The 14091-nt window shown below is 42.8% G+C and overlaps 1 protein-coding gene across 2 annotated transcripts in view; it reads left to right on the top strand.

Annotated features, from left to right (window-relative positions):
• The window catches only part of LOC144730934 (NFATC2-interacting protein-like), a 15819-nt gene extending 1728 nt beyond the window's left edge, over positions 1 to 14091 (top strand). For both annotated transcript variants that reach the window (XM_078611812.1, XM_078611810.1), the window contains exons 2-8: positions 25 to 120; positions 3363 to 3532; positions 3810 to 3908; positions 4091 to 4247; positions 6812 to 6956; positions 7226 to 7347; positions 12901 to 14091. In XM_078611812.1, the coding sequence (XP_078467938.1) occupies positions 25 to 120; positions 3363 to 3532; positions 3810 to 3908; positions 4091 to 4247; positions 6812 to 6956; positions 7226 to 7347; positions 12901 to 13062 (951 nt within the window). In that variant the 3' untranslated portion in view covers positions 13063 to 14091. The remainder of the gene's footprint in view (positions 1 to 24; positions 121 to 3362; positions 3533 to 3809; positions 3909 to 4090; positions 4248 to 6811; positions 6957 to 7225; positions 7348 to 12900) is intronic.

The following is a 14091-nucleotide window of genomic DNA, read 5'->3' as shown; positions in this document are numbered from 1 at the left end:
TCTCTAACCCCCCCCCCCCAAAAGGACGAGGAGGCAGGTAGCCTGAGCCCCCCACGGCCACCTGGGCGGATGCTGAGAAGCCAGCGGCGGCCCGTGGTGGGTGCTGGTCAGGGGCCATCGGTGAGCGTTCACCCACGAGTGCCACGCAAAATCACATCTGCTTGCTTTTAACGCGTAGGCTTTCGCGACCAATATCATCCATAATACAGGTTTTTTGTTGTTGGGTTATATGGCGTAAATATATAAATGTGTCGTCAAACCCGCCACCACCCGTACACAGCAAATTAGTAAGGTTTGTCACGTAAACAGAACATGCCAATTCGTTACTAGTACAGCACATTGATGTGTTGGAGAGCCAAGCCACAATATTTAAAATCTGAGTACAGTAAAACCTTGGATTGCGAGCATAATTCGTTCCGGAAACGTGTTTGTAATCCAAAGCACTCATATATCAAAGCACTCGTATATCAGTTGTGATCACGTGACGCTTGGCAGACAAAGCGTATACGTACTACTCGTATTGCAAGACCTCGGTCGTTTATCAAATTAATATTTATTTTAAAAAATTGCTCATGTTGCAAAATACTCGCAGACCAAGTTACTCGCAATCCAAGGCTTTACTATACGACATTTTGCCAGTACTCAGATTTTAAATGTTGTGGCTTGGCTCTCTTAACACACCGGTGTGCTGTACAAGTAAGTAATTACAACTAAGTTGAAACCATATTATGGATCACATCTACTTCTTTACTGCGCCTTTTCGCCATCCTGATTAGGTTCCCGTCATGCTTCCAGTTGCATGTCAGGCGACAAGAACATTTGTGTTTCGATTTAAAGCTTTCGTGACTGCAGGGATTCATCTTCTTGGTTCTTTCGGTAAAGTCACGTAGAAGGGAAATAATAAAATAATAAAGATTTTACATAATAAAATACAATTTTCACGACGTTTCGGCCACAACACAAGCAGCCGTCCTCTGCTGCTTGTGTTGTGGCCGAAACATCGTGAGAATTTTATTTTATGATGTTGTATTTTTATTATTTTATTATTTCCCTTCTACGTGACTTTACCGAAAGAACCAAGAAGATGAACATTTGCGTTCTCACAGAGAATTAAATCGCCCACCCCATGCTATAGAGCAGGGGTCCCCAACTCCCGGGCCGCGGACTGGTACCGGTCCGCGGCCTGTTAGGAACCGGGCCGCACAGCAGGAAGTGAGCGGTGAGTCCGCGCGTGGCCCGCCCCCATTGTTTTATTTACCACTTCTGTCCGCGCTTCTTTCCCGCACTGTGCACTTGTCTCAGTCACAGTTTTGTTAAGCCCACAAGCTAATCCTAGCCAAAATGAGTAAAAAAACAAACGTCGTTGGAAAGCTTCTTTGAAAAGGGGGAAAGACTGAATGATGACCCCCCCCCCGGTCCGTGAAAAAATTGTCTTCCATGAAACCGGTCCTAGGTGCCAAAAAGGTTGGAGACCGCTGCTATAGAGAATGCCCTCCAGAAGATGGAAGTCACAGAGGCCCCTCCAAGTGCCTTCTGTCCACACGAGCGTCTCACATGCCCTGCTAATGGAGATGCTTGTCACATTGAAATCAAACGGAAATAGAATGTGATAAATGAAGTGAAAACCAAATTGCATATCATGGGTTGATTTTGCATTTATTGGTAATTAAGTTAAAACCATCGACCTGCTATTATTGAGAATCCTGTGAAATCACAAGTGGAATAAAACTGGATTCAGACTGAGGATATCAATAATAGCAGTTGAGTGCTCTGATCTGATATTACCTGTCTGAGCCACCCAGCCACTTCTCATACTGTTAAACAGGACCCTGCGGGGTGGGCTGGTAGGAACGAATAACCAAAGAATATAAACATAATGTATTATTACACTTGTTAAGCCAGGAAAGCCCCACTGAGTCAAAAGGTTTTTGTAGGGTCCTGCCAAGTGTTTGCAGTAGGGGGGCGATGTTGCTACACCTAATCGGACGATACGAAGGGAGAGATTGAGGCCTAGTTCTAGGCTTTAGGCCTAGCTGTAGGCTTTAGGGCGCTGTGAGTTAATTTTTAATTTAAATGTTTTAATGATTTATGTAAAAGCTTTACATTTAAATGTTTCTATTTAAAAACATGAGGGAATGTAACATTGTTAAACATAACTCCCTTTCACACACGCGGGGGTACGATACGAAGGGAGAGTTTCAGGCCTAGTTCTAGGCTTTAGGCCTAGCTGTAGGCTTTAGGGCGCTGTGAGTTTTTTTATTTAACTTCAAAGTTTTAATTAAAAGCTATCTCAGGGAATTATTAGGGCGCTGTGAGTTTTTTATTTAATTTCAAAGTTTTAATTAAAAGCTATCTCAGGGAATTATAAGGGAATGTTACACTTGTTTAGCCAGGAAAGCCTCATTAATTTAAATGTTTTAATTAAAAGCTATCTGAGGGAATTATAAGGGAATGTTACACTTGTTTAGCCAGGATAGCGTCACTGAGTCTAAAGGTTTTTGTAGGGTCATGCCAAGTGTTTGCAGTAGGAGGCGATGTTGCTACCAGGATAGCGTCACTGAGTCTAAAGGTTTTTGTAGGGTCATGCCAAGTGTTTGCAGTAGGGGGCGATGTTGATACACGGACGGACGGACAAACGGACGGACGATATAATCTATTGGTGTCTGGTCCACTTCGTTCCTACCAGTATAATATATGCCATGTACCAGGTGCACTGTACACCATGTAAAACCAAGGAAATGTACAGACTAAGGTCATCTCATTCCCTTAGGAATTAACACTGCCTGAAGTTCTTACAAAAACATACACAACAGAATAATATTTCAGGGAGTTCTCTTTCGAACAAAGAGTATGCAATCTGCGCAGTCCACCGTGACCTTTACTTCTTAATACAAGTTATTGTATTATAAATCCATCAGACTGACAAAAAATGCAGTAGCCAAGGAAGATTTCTACATGGGCCACTGACACGAAAGAAGTAGTGCATCGTTGAACATCAGTCAATGTTAAGCAAAGCATTGGGTTTAAGTGATCTCTTCCTCTGCTGCGCTGTCCGGTGTGCGTTTGTCCAAAGAGGATGTTAATCTGTGACGCACCTTTGTTTTCTCAACGAAGGTAAAATGTGACCTTCATCTCTTTGGATCAGCGGTGGCCAACTGGAGTCTCCCGAGCTGCATACGGCTCTTTAATCCAACACATGCGGCTCTATCGAAAGGGCATAACGGAGAGCATACTATCACGGTAGCAAAGAATAAATGAATGTCTCCTGTGCTGTGCTGAAAACTGTCTATATATATACTTATATATACACTTGGCTCTTTCCAGAACTCATAAGTACTTTTTGACTCTTCGAATGTTAACAGGTTGGCCACCCCTGCTTTGGAGACATTGACGAGAAGCAAAAAGATTATCTGGATTTGGAAATAATTGACACCGAGTCATGCCCACCAGTGAAGAAAATGAAGTGTGTACCCAAGTCAAAGACTAATTTCATCTGTATTTCTGATTCGGATGAGGACCTCAGTCAAGAAGAGTGAGTATAGGAGAATGTGTCCAACTTTAATGTTAAAACTTAACCATTTTTTTTTACATTTCTGTCAACTATTTGTGGTGCTGGAGAAGCCATCAGTGCCAACATTTTCAGGCATACATGTCAAGCTGGAGCACTAACAAGACAGTGAACAATGGAATAGAGAGAATTTACTTGAAGACAATTTTTTAAACCCTTTTTACCTCACATTTGTGTCGCTCTAATTTGTAAATTAACGCTTTTCTTTTGTTTTCTATTATTTGTGTCTCCTTGTTGGTAGAGACTCATGGAAGAATAATTCCCCAGCCCCACCATCTCCACCAGCACCTCGGACTCGCGGCCAACAGAGACCCAGGGGAAGCCTTGACTCCAAAATGTTGTGAGCATTCCTCTTTGCGTGGTCATACTGATCTGTCAATGCACTCGCATATTTGTGCCCTTCAGGTTTCGGTCTGCATTACTATGCAGATTATATTTCTGGTAATAATGGCGTTTGGATGCAGGAAACGTGAACACCCTGCTGCATTGTCACTTGAGGCCACTGCGATTCTGCTACCACAGGGAAGTGGATCGTTTGCTGAGTGCTTGCCGGAGTGAGGTGGACACAAGTGGCCTGGATGACTCATTCTCACTGGTTCCTCCACCTGACGCTCCTAAGGAGGAGGTCACTGCTAAGGTCCGCTGCCAAAGCAAAGTTCACCGGATCAAGCTTTTACATGTATGTATTGACCTCTGATCCACCTCACGTTTCCAAAATGGTAAATTAATGCTTTGCCTTACCAGGAGTGAAGTATGTCTCGGAGTGTCTTTATTTTAACTGTGATTCCAGTTATGTGTTTTTGTCTGATGTTTCTGGGTTGTACCTCATATGCTGGGGAGTAAAACATTGGATATTATGCCTATACAGTGCAACTGTGAAACCTATACAGAAATATTGTTTTCCTAATGAACGCTCTTTATTTACAAGTTTTTACTAAATTGATTTGAGTTTGTATTTCTCTACTCTTTGGTTCTTTCGGTAAAGTCACGGTATAAAATAAAATAAATCACGACGTTTCGGGCGCAACACAAGCGTCCGTCATCAGGTGGGAAAGCATGATCTGGTACTGAGGCAGACTGTTTAAAAGTTTTGAAATGGGTGTAGCCCAAGGGTCGTAAAGAAGTGGGCAGGGCTAGTGATGTTAATGTGAGAAATTAGCATGTAACTAAGATCGGAGAGCGGCCTCCTCGACGAGGGCACGGAAGTGGCTATGTTAATGTGAGAGATTAGCATGTTAATCTAAAATCTGAGAGTGGTGCAATCCAAAGGCATGAGTGCAACCCAATGGGTGCAATCCAAAGGGCATGTGAGCATGAGAGTGCAATCCAAAGGAATGAGAGTGCAATGCAAAGGACATGTGAGCATGAGAGATCTAAGAGAGAGGCATAGAGAGAGAGACAGAGAGTCGGAAATAACAGCTGACATAGCCAGGTAGGATGGAAACATCACAGTCAGTTAAGACTTTACCTGGTTAATAGCGTCCTTCCTCTCGGTTGAAGTTGTGTCTGTGTGTATATATCTGGATGGCTTCATGAACAAATCTCTGAAGGTAGCCGGTAGGTTTGCAGAGTACCTCTGTCTTGGAAAAATCAATTTCGTGTGAGCCCACAGCGTTAAAACAATGATCAGCAACGGCAGAGGTATTGGTCCTACCGTGTTTCAGATCTGCCTTGTGTTCACAAACGCGGTCCGAGACATGTCGTTTCGTTTCCCCAATGTTACTGCTGCCGCAACCACAACTCAGTTTGTAGACACCAGGGTATTGCATGTCAGGAATCACATCCTTTATAGATGGGATTAAATCACGGATTTTGTGTACTGTGTTGAAACGAACTTGGATCTTGTGTTTGTTTAAGATTTGGAAATATTTTTGGTAACCCCTGCTATGTAACCGAAAGAACCAAATAATAATTCCTGCAGTCACGAAAGTTCTAAAATTAAGATTGTAAAGTGATGGTTTTGGTTGGATCCTCCGAAGGTTGTCTCCACATGGTTGGGGAGACAGCTTTGCAGATTGTACGGTCCGAATATCCGTTCATCCTGAGGGCTTGGTGTAGGTGCTCCAACTCACTGGCTAGGTGGTGCTGGTTGGAAATGCAACGGGCTCTATAGTGTAGTTTTTTGATGAGGGAATTCTTCTGGGCTGGATGGTGGTGGGAGTCAGGCTTTAGATAGGAATCCATGTGGGTGGCTTTCCTGTAGACGGAATGTCCCAATGAGCCATCAGGTCTCTTCTCGATCAAAACATCCAGGAATGGTAGCTTGCCATCTTTTTCCACTTCTATGGTGAATTTGATAGACTGGTGTATAGAATTGATGTGGTTGAGAAATTGATTCAGTGCTGGCAGGCCATGTGGCCAAATGACGAATGTGTCATCCACGCATCTCTTCCACAAGGAAGGACGTAGGGTGGATGTCTGGATGGCATCTGTCTCAAATTTCTCCATGAAAACATTTGCTACCACTGGCGATAAGGGAGAACCTATTGGGGTACCCTAATTTTTTTGTAGAATGTACCATTCCAGGTGAAGTATGTGTTGGTAAGGCAGTGCCTTACCAAAGTTGGTACATCAGGATTCAGTCCTTTTTGGACCAAGTCTTCAATGATTACAATGGTGTCAGGTACAGGTACATTGGTGAACAGAGAGACTACATTGAAACTGACAAGCAAATCATCTGGAGACAGTGAGATGTCCTTGATTAGAGAAACCAAGTGAGCTGAGTTAAGTACAGCTGAGGTGGACTTCCCCTTGGAAGGAAGCAGAGTCTCAGAAATAAATCGGTCCAGTTTGTAGGTGGGTGAGTTAATGGTAGAGACGATAAGATGGAGCGGGGTACCTACTTTGTATTTTTCATTTCACAGAAGCAAACGATTCCCTTGTACATCTAAATATATGTTTACTTATTCTTTGGGTCTTTCGGTAAAGTCACGTAGATGGTTCAAAGAAAATAACAAAAAACTACGACGTTTAGATCACAACACAAGCGATAGTCATCAGGAGGAAAGAGGGATGACTCACTGACGATCGCTTGGGTTGTGATTGAAACGTCGTAGTTTTTTGTTATTTTCTTTCAACCATCTACTTGACTTTACCGAAAGACCCAAAGAATATCAATTCCTGCAGTCACGAAAGCTTTAAGTCAAGATTTATATGTTTACTTGTAACTTATCTGCCAGGCATGACTCGATCAAGCAGCTTTGATTAATTATCCTGTTTTGTGGTGCATTGCTGTGGCCTCAGGACGAGTGCTTCCATTCCGTCATAAGCCACATTGCTATCACCTTGGAGGTGGAACCTGCGAGGGTGAGCCTCTTCCTACATGAAAAGGAGATCTCTCCCACTGACACGCCCTTGTCAGTCCAGCTGTCCATCACCGACATTATCGGTGAGTCACACTGGCACGTACTGCATGCATCTGTGGCTTGCCACTCGCCACACATTAGCGGACTGTGGTTTTCACTAAATTATGAATATTTTTGAATCACCGTGTCTTCGGGTTTCTTCTTTACATACGAGTGACACTTGAAACTTGGTAACATTATACATGAATTCGCATGAGCCACAGCAGAGAACATTGAAGCCCATTTGATCTTGACCCACTGAGGCCTTATTTTGTACACTGAATAATGTATGATGTTTCCACCTTTATTACAGAATGCATCATCACAAAATCAGCCCCGGCTCGAGAAGGACCCACACATAAGCCTGCTAATGCCATCGCTCTGAAAGTGCAGAGCACAGAGAAAAACTCAACCCAGATTATAACCATCGGCAAGGTATGGAGTCTTTTGTTCGACACAAACTAGCACTAAATTGACTTTTGTCTCAAAGTTAAATGTTTATCATTGCATAGTCTGATTTTTTTTAAACATTCCATGAAGTTTATCAAAAAATAATATGTTATTGTGTTCCTCCAGCATGTTTTATTAAGTTTATAAAGCAAATTCTGTATAATTTACACCACAATTTTATTGTGCACTCAAGTTGTCTAAACTTTACATTTATATGTCTCATAGCACGATGCTGATAGCACAGTTGGGATACAATTTTAAATGACAGCTGCTTAGGACAGCTACTTAGGACTACTTGGGACATTTCTCCCAGTCAACGCTTAGGATGCATTGCTCAAATTTGACAGGCTCATTATGAATACTGAAGATATGTAAACTACACATGATAATGTCAATACCAATTTACTTTAATAATAATAGTTAAATGCAGATGATGTCTACCGTGGTGGACATGGGGAGATAAGTAATACTGTACTTGGTGTTTGCTTGTTAATGGAAGTCTGCAGCATGCTATGAAACTGAGTGCACGTGAGCTATTAAGGGGACCCTTAAAAGCACTGAGCGCAACTTTATTATCCAGATGCAGACACGCACAACCGGATGTTGGTGCGTGTGTGCTCTTTATTTATTCATGGGCGCAACTACATATTTGCAGCTGTGGATATTTCTTTTGTAAATAATTTTTAGGTAAACTTGCACATTTTTTCAGCAAAAAAAATCACTTTTCTATAGCACAGTTTTATCTTTAATTTGACATCAAAATTGTTGTGGGGCTTGTGGTTGTGGTAGAGATAGGAATACAGAGAAATATAAATGTGGAACATAGTAGTCTCCCCCTATGGAAGAAGCTAAAAACAAAGAGATAGCAATTAGCCCCTAAACTACAGTTTATATTTAGAAAACAAATATAGTGTGCTTTTATTGATTTCAAACTTAGCTTGAATGCATCATTGCATTAGCTCTGTCTGTAACATGTCACAATAATTATTGTAAAGATCATCCAATATGAATGCAATGTTACTATAAGGTTGTGTTGCTATTCGGGACTTACCTGAGAGGAAACCGGCAAAATTTATCTAAATCTTTTATATAAAAGTAATTTTTGTCTGCCTGTCTGTGTGTGTACACACCTTTGTGACGCTTTTAACTGACAAACTGTGGGGTTTATGTATCAAAAAAGTACCCGGATACCACACAATAAGCCCCAGAACGAAAAAGTGCTATTCGTTTTTACCATCCATCAAGTTTAAAGTAGTTAAATTAACAATGTATTCCTTTTATACGCTGAGGGCAGCGCCAACGCACGCATCTGCACATGCGTGAGAACGCTGACTCGGTGGGGACAGGGAAAAATTATCATACACGTTAAAAACGCAAAAAAAACACAACACTGAGGTAAATTCTTCAAAGTGTTATATCCTCTTCTCCCCCCCCACCCCAATGTTTGCAGTTACTACTATAGAGCCGCTAGATACTACTGTAATACGAGAGCTCACCGACAAGCCCCGATCAGTGGATAGGCTCCGCCGCTTGGGCCATCACCCAATCAGAGGGATGGGCCGAGGTTAGGGGCGGAGCTCAGAAGGCTCTGGGGAAGTAACCATCTAGAAGGTTCGTGAGGGGGCGTGGCTGTAGGCGGGGATTGGTGACGTAGGCCAGGGGATATAAGGGAAAGCGGAAGAGAGCTCAGGGTCAGTGTGTGGAGTCAGAGCGGGACCACGTCGCTCGCCTCCGGGACGCCAGCGGCTACTACTGTAGAGTGGGTGGGGGGATGGTGGGGGGGGGGGAGGTAGCAGCCCAGCCCTAGGCGGCCAAGGTGCCACCTTGGCCGGCTGGACAATCTCGCCAAGGCCGATGACACTCCGCGGGACTAGGCCTCACCACGGCACTCTGAAGTTAGTAGATACTGCTATAAAGTCGGTAGATACTACTGCTGTCTGTAGAAACTACTGTAGAGTTACGAGATACTACTATAGAATCAGTAGTTACGACTATAGTTGGTACATACTATAGAGTTAGTAGCTACTACTATAGTCAGGAGTATATATTACTGTAAAGTTAGTAGATACTGCTATAGAGTCGATAGATACTATTCTCGAATCGATAGATCCTATTATAGTCGGTAGATACTACTACAGTCAGTAGATACTACTGCAGAGTCACTAGATACTACTAAGAGTCAGTAGTTACGACTATAGAGTCGGTACATACTATTGTAGAGTCGGGAGATACTACTGCAGTCGGCAGATGCTCCTATAGAGTCAGAAGATTCTGCTATATAGTCAGCAGATACTACTATAGAGTTAGTTGTTACTACTATCGTCAGTAGATACTACAATAGAGTAAATAGATACTACAATAGATTCAGTAGATACTACTGTAGAGTCAGTAGTTGCTACTACAGTCAGTAGATACTACTGCAGAGTCACTAGATACTACTATAGAGTCACTAGTTACGACTATAGAGTCGGTACATACTATTGTAGAGTCGGGAGATACTACTGCAGTCGGCAGATGCTCCTATAGAGTCAGCAGATTCTGCTATATAGTCAGCAGATACTACTATAGAGTTAGTAGTTACTACTATCGTCAGTAGATACTACAATAGAGTAAATAGATACTACAATAGATTCAGTAGATACTACTGTAGAGTCAGTAGTTGCTAGTACAGTCAGTAGATACTACTGCAGAGTCACTAGATACTACTATAGAGTCACTAGTTACGACTATAGAGTCGGTACATACTATTGTAGAGTCGGGAGATACTACTGCAGTCGGCAGATGCTCCTATAGAGTCAGCAGATTCTGCTATATAGTCAGCAGATACTACTATAGAGTTAGTAGTTACTACTATCGTCAGTAGATACTACAATAGAGTAAATAGATACTACAATAGATTCAGTAGATACTACTGTAGAGTCAGTAGTTGCTAGTACAGTCAGTAGATACTACTGCAGAGTCACTAGATACTACTATAGAGTCAGTAGTTACGACTATAGAGTCGGTACATACTATTGTAGAGTCGGGAGCTACTACTGCAGTCGGCAGATGCTCCTATAGAGTCAGCAGATTCTGCTATATAGTCAGCAGATACTACTATAGAGTTAGTAGTTACTACTATCGTCAGTAGATACTACAATAGAGTAAATAGATACTACAATAGATTCAGTAAATATTCATATTCTTAGGTTTTTTCGGTAAAGTCACGTAGGTAAAACATTAAAATTAATGAAAGTAAAATAAAACAAAATAAAAATAAAAATCACGACGTTTCGGAGGCAACACAAGTCTCCGTCATCAGGTGGGACCGTCACAGCCGAATTAGCTGCATCAAGTGAAGCAATGATTCAAGATGTAATCCCTTATAAGCAAGTTGAAGGGAGGTGGAGAGGGGGGGGGGTTTGGAGAGCTTATCAGACTGTGGTAGCCAATGAATGGAAACGTATTGGGAGGGAGGAGGAGCGGTGATCAAAGACTGCACGTAGTGCTCAACACAATGAATGGACACGTGTCGGGAGGGAGGAGGAGCGGTGATCAAAGACTGCACGTAGTGTTCAACACAATGAATGGAGACGTGTCGGGACGGAGGGTGAGCGGTGATCAAAGACTGCACGTAGTGCTCAACACAATGAATGGAGACGTGTCGGGACGGAGGGTGAGCGGTGATCAAAGACATCACGTAGTGCTCAACACAATGAATGGAAACGTGTCGGGACGGAGGGTGAGCGGTGATCAAAGACTGCACGTAGTGCTAAACACAATGAATGGAGACGTGTCGGGACGGAGGGTGAGCGGTGATCAAAGAACAATGAAGAGATTACTGTTAAACACTGGGGATGTTAACAGTAAATACTACTGTAGAGTCAGTAGTTGCTACTACAGTCAGTAGATACCACTATAGTCACTATATACTGCTGCAGTCAGTAGATATGACTATAGAGTCAGCAAGATACTGCTGTAGAGTCTGCAGATACTACTGTAATGTTCTTGAAGGAGACTTCTTAGAGGCCACACGCTTTTATTCACTAACAGTTACGACATCTTGACACACTGGGGAATGGCCCCTTTACCACAACCTAGGGAGGTACAGCCTCCGGGCTATTCTAACCACACTGCCTACTCAAGCCCTACGGCTCTTTAGCCTAGGGGAGGCTAACCCACACTGGCACCCCGCTCAGCCCGGCCCTGTCAGAGGACATCGGTGGCTTGGGGTCCAGGGTCTTCGAGCGGCTTCTTGCTTCAGCTTGAGATGAACTAACTCCCGCTCTCCGGGAGCCGTCTTATATACTCCCTCTCTCTGAGGGGCGGGGGTTCTGGGGGCCCCCAGCTCTCGCCAGCCCCCTCCCCTCAGAGCGGTTCCAACCGCCTCTTGCCCGACCGGTTCGGACCGGTTCAGACCGGTACCTACCCCTCCCCTAGGTTGTGGGGCGTGTGTCTATCTTGACCGCCACACTACTATAGTCAGCAGATACTACTACGATCAATCAATCAATAGGCCTGTGTCTCGAGAAACAATTCTTTTGCGCCTTATGAGGTCAGCTGTAGGTTTTGCAGCGCCTAGAATTATTTAGAAGGCCAATCCTTGCCACAGCAATTGCAAGTGAATGCGGTGGCAGCTATAGAGTCTGCAGATACTACTATAGAGTCAGTATTTAATACTATGGAGTTGATTGATACTCCTATAGAGTCGGCAGATACTATTATAGAGTCAGTAGATACTGCTACAGTCAGTAGATACTATACAGTCAGATACTACTACGGTCAGTAGATACTGCTATAGTCAGCAGATACTCCTGCAGAGTTAGTAGTTACTACTATAGTCGGTAGATACTACCGTAGAGTCGGTAGATACTAGTATAGTCAGTCAATAATACTCCAGTCAGTAGATACCACTACAGTTAGTAGCTACAACTACAGAGTCTGCAGATACTACTATAGAGTCAGTATATACTACTCAATCTATTGTATATAGGGTGTGTAGGTATATATGCCTACGGGGGGGGGGTAAAAATATGTTTTGAGGGGGGGGGGGTCGACAATTTTCGGAAACCTTTTAGATCAACTATTTACCCCCCACTTTCTAATTATTTTTGATTCGGGACTTCTAGAAGCCGCTTATAATTTTGTTGACGGACAAATGGACAAACGGAACGCCGGGCTTTCACAATAGCTTAGTATTTGTATATGTTATGTTTTTAAGAGAAGATAAGTTTTGTAATATATTTTTCCCCCGGGCAACGCCAGGTACTTCCTGCTAGTAGTTTATAAAATTGTGGCTATAAATACCAGTGCAAATAGGATTATCCTTGGTGACCAAGGCGATGACGTAATTTCGTGCAACATTTCTTGACATCACACTGCGGATGATGCTTGACAAATCCATCTTGTGCGGCTTATATCTAACTTCATTTTTGGTAATTAAACACCAGATTAAGTTGGGAAGCAGTACATAATGTGCGAGTATGCATTATTTTCTCCCCTTGTATAAAAGCTGAAGATAAATTCCTTGGTGGTGACATCCCTACCCCTTAAATCCAGACGGAGCCCCTGAGCGTGTTGATGGAGAAGTACACAGCGTCGGTGGGGTCGGGCAAGCAACGTTTGATGTTTCTGCTTGACGGAGAGGACCTTGATGGCACCAGCACGCCCCACGAGCTCGACCTGGAGGATGGCGACCTCATCGATGTGCGGGTCATGTGATGGCAAATAATTGGAAATATACGCCATTACGTAGACTTCAAACTGTCGCTGCTGAATTGTGTGCCCAGCCAAGGCAAGGCTGGATTATAATTCTGAAGTTTTGCCATCGACCCCACGAGTGTACCAGTGTTGTGTTGGAGAACGAATGTTTACCAGTCCTAATCAGCCTCTTTCGTTACTGTTTGTCAATGCAATGTTTTTAAATGTAACCACATTCATCACAACCACATACCATAAACAAAATATAAGCAAAACTACAATTTAAGCTCAACCACAAGTCAAAATATAATTGCAACCACATTGTTACTATAACCATAATCACAACAACCTGATAACCACAAGCTTCACCACAACCATCACAATCCAATCACAACCACCATATAACCACAACCATAACTACATTACAATTATTACCACACTATAACCACAACCATGACAACAAAAATTGGGACGAAATCACAACCATAAGGGCATTTTAACCACAACTGCAACCATAATAACATCATAATCGCAGCCATAACTGCATTCTAACCACAACCATAAGCACAACCACGGCACGTGCCTGCCCCCACCCCTTCCTTGAAAATGTTCTGCATAGTATTTGGAAGATTCGGAGCATGAAAAACGAACACATGGGAGCCTTATAAAGTATATATGTATAGATCGATTTTTTTTATTTTACCATCGAACCTTTTGGGTTGTGTTTGGACCTCAAATAGCTGCTTTCTACCAGCACTTTCCCCTACTGTGTACAAGGCTAACGAACACTTTCACATTTATCACTCTGTGTTCTTGCGTCAGATGCTGTTGAGAATGGCAGCTCCTGATTGAGCCATCTGGGAATGTCTGATGTGAATGTTGTAACAGTGACCAAAATGGCACTGAATAAAATGTATGTTACAGCTATGAGTGGTTTACTCCCAACATAAGTCTGTTGTTTTCCTAGACGAGTTCAAAGTCTCAAGTATGCAATTATGTAACGGTTTTATGACCTCTTGTACTTTAAATAAATAAACATTGACAAGCCTG

The sequence above is a fragment of the Lampetra planeri genome, chromosome 37 (assembly GCF_965212315.1).
Source record: "Lampetra planeri chromosome 37, kcLamPlan1.2.h2, whole genome shotgun sequence".
NCBI lineage: Eukaryota > Metazoa > Chordata > Hyperoartia > Petromyzontiformes > Petromyzontidae > Lampetra > Lampetra planeri.
Note: the sequence above shows the minus strand (reverse complement) of the source record. Positions and strands in the feature narration are given on the sequence as shown.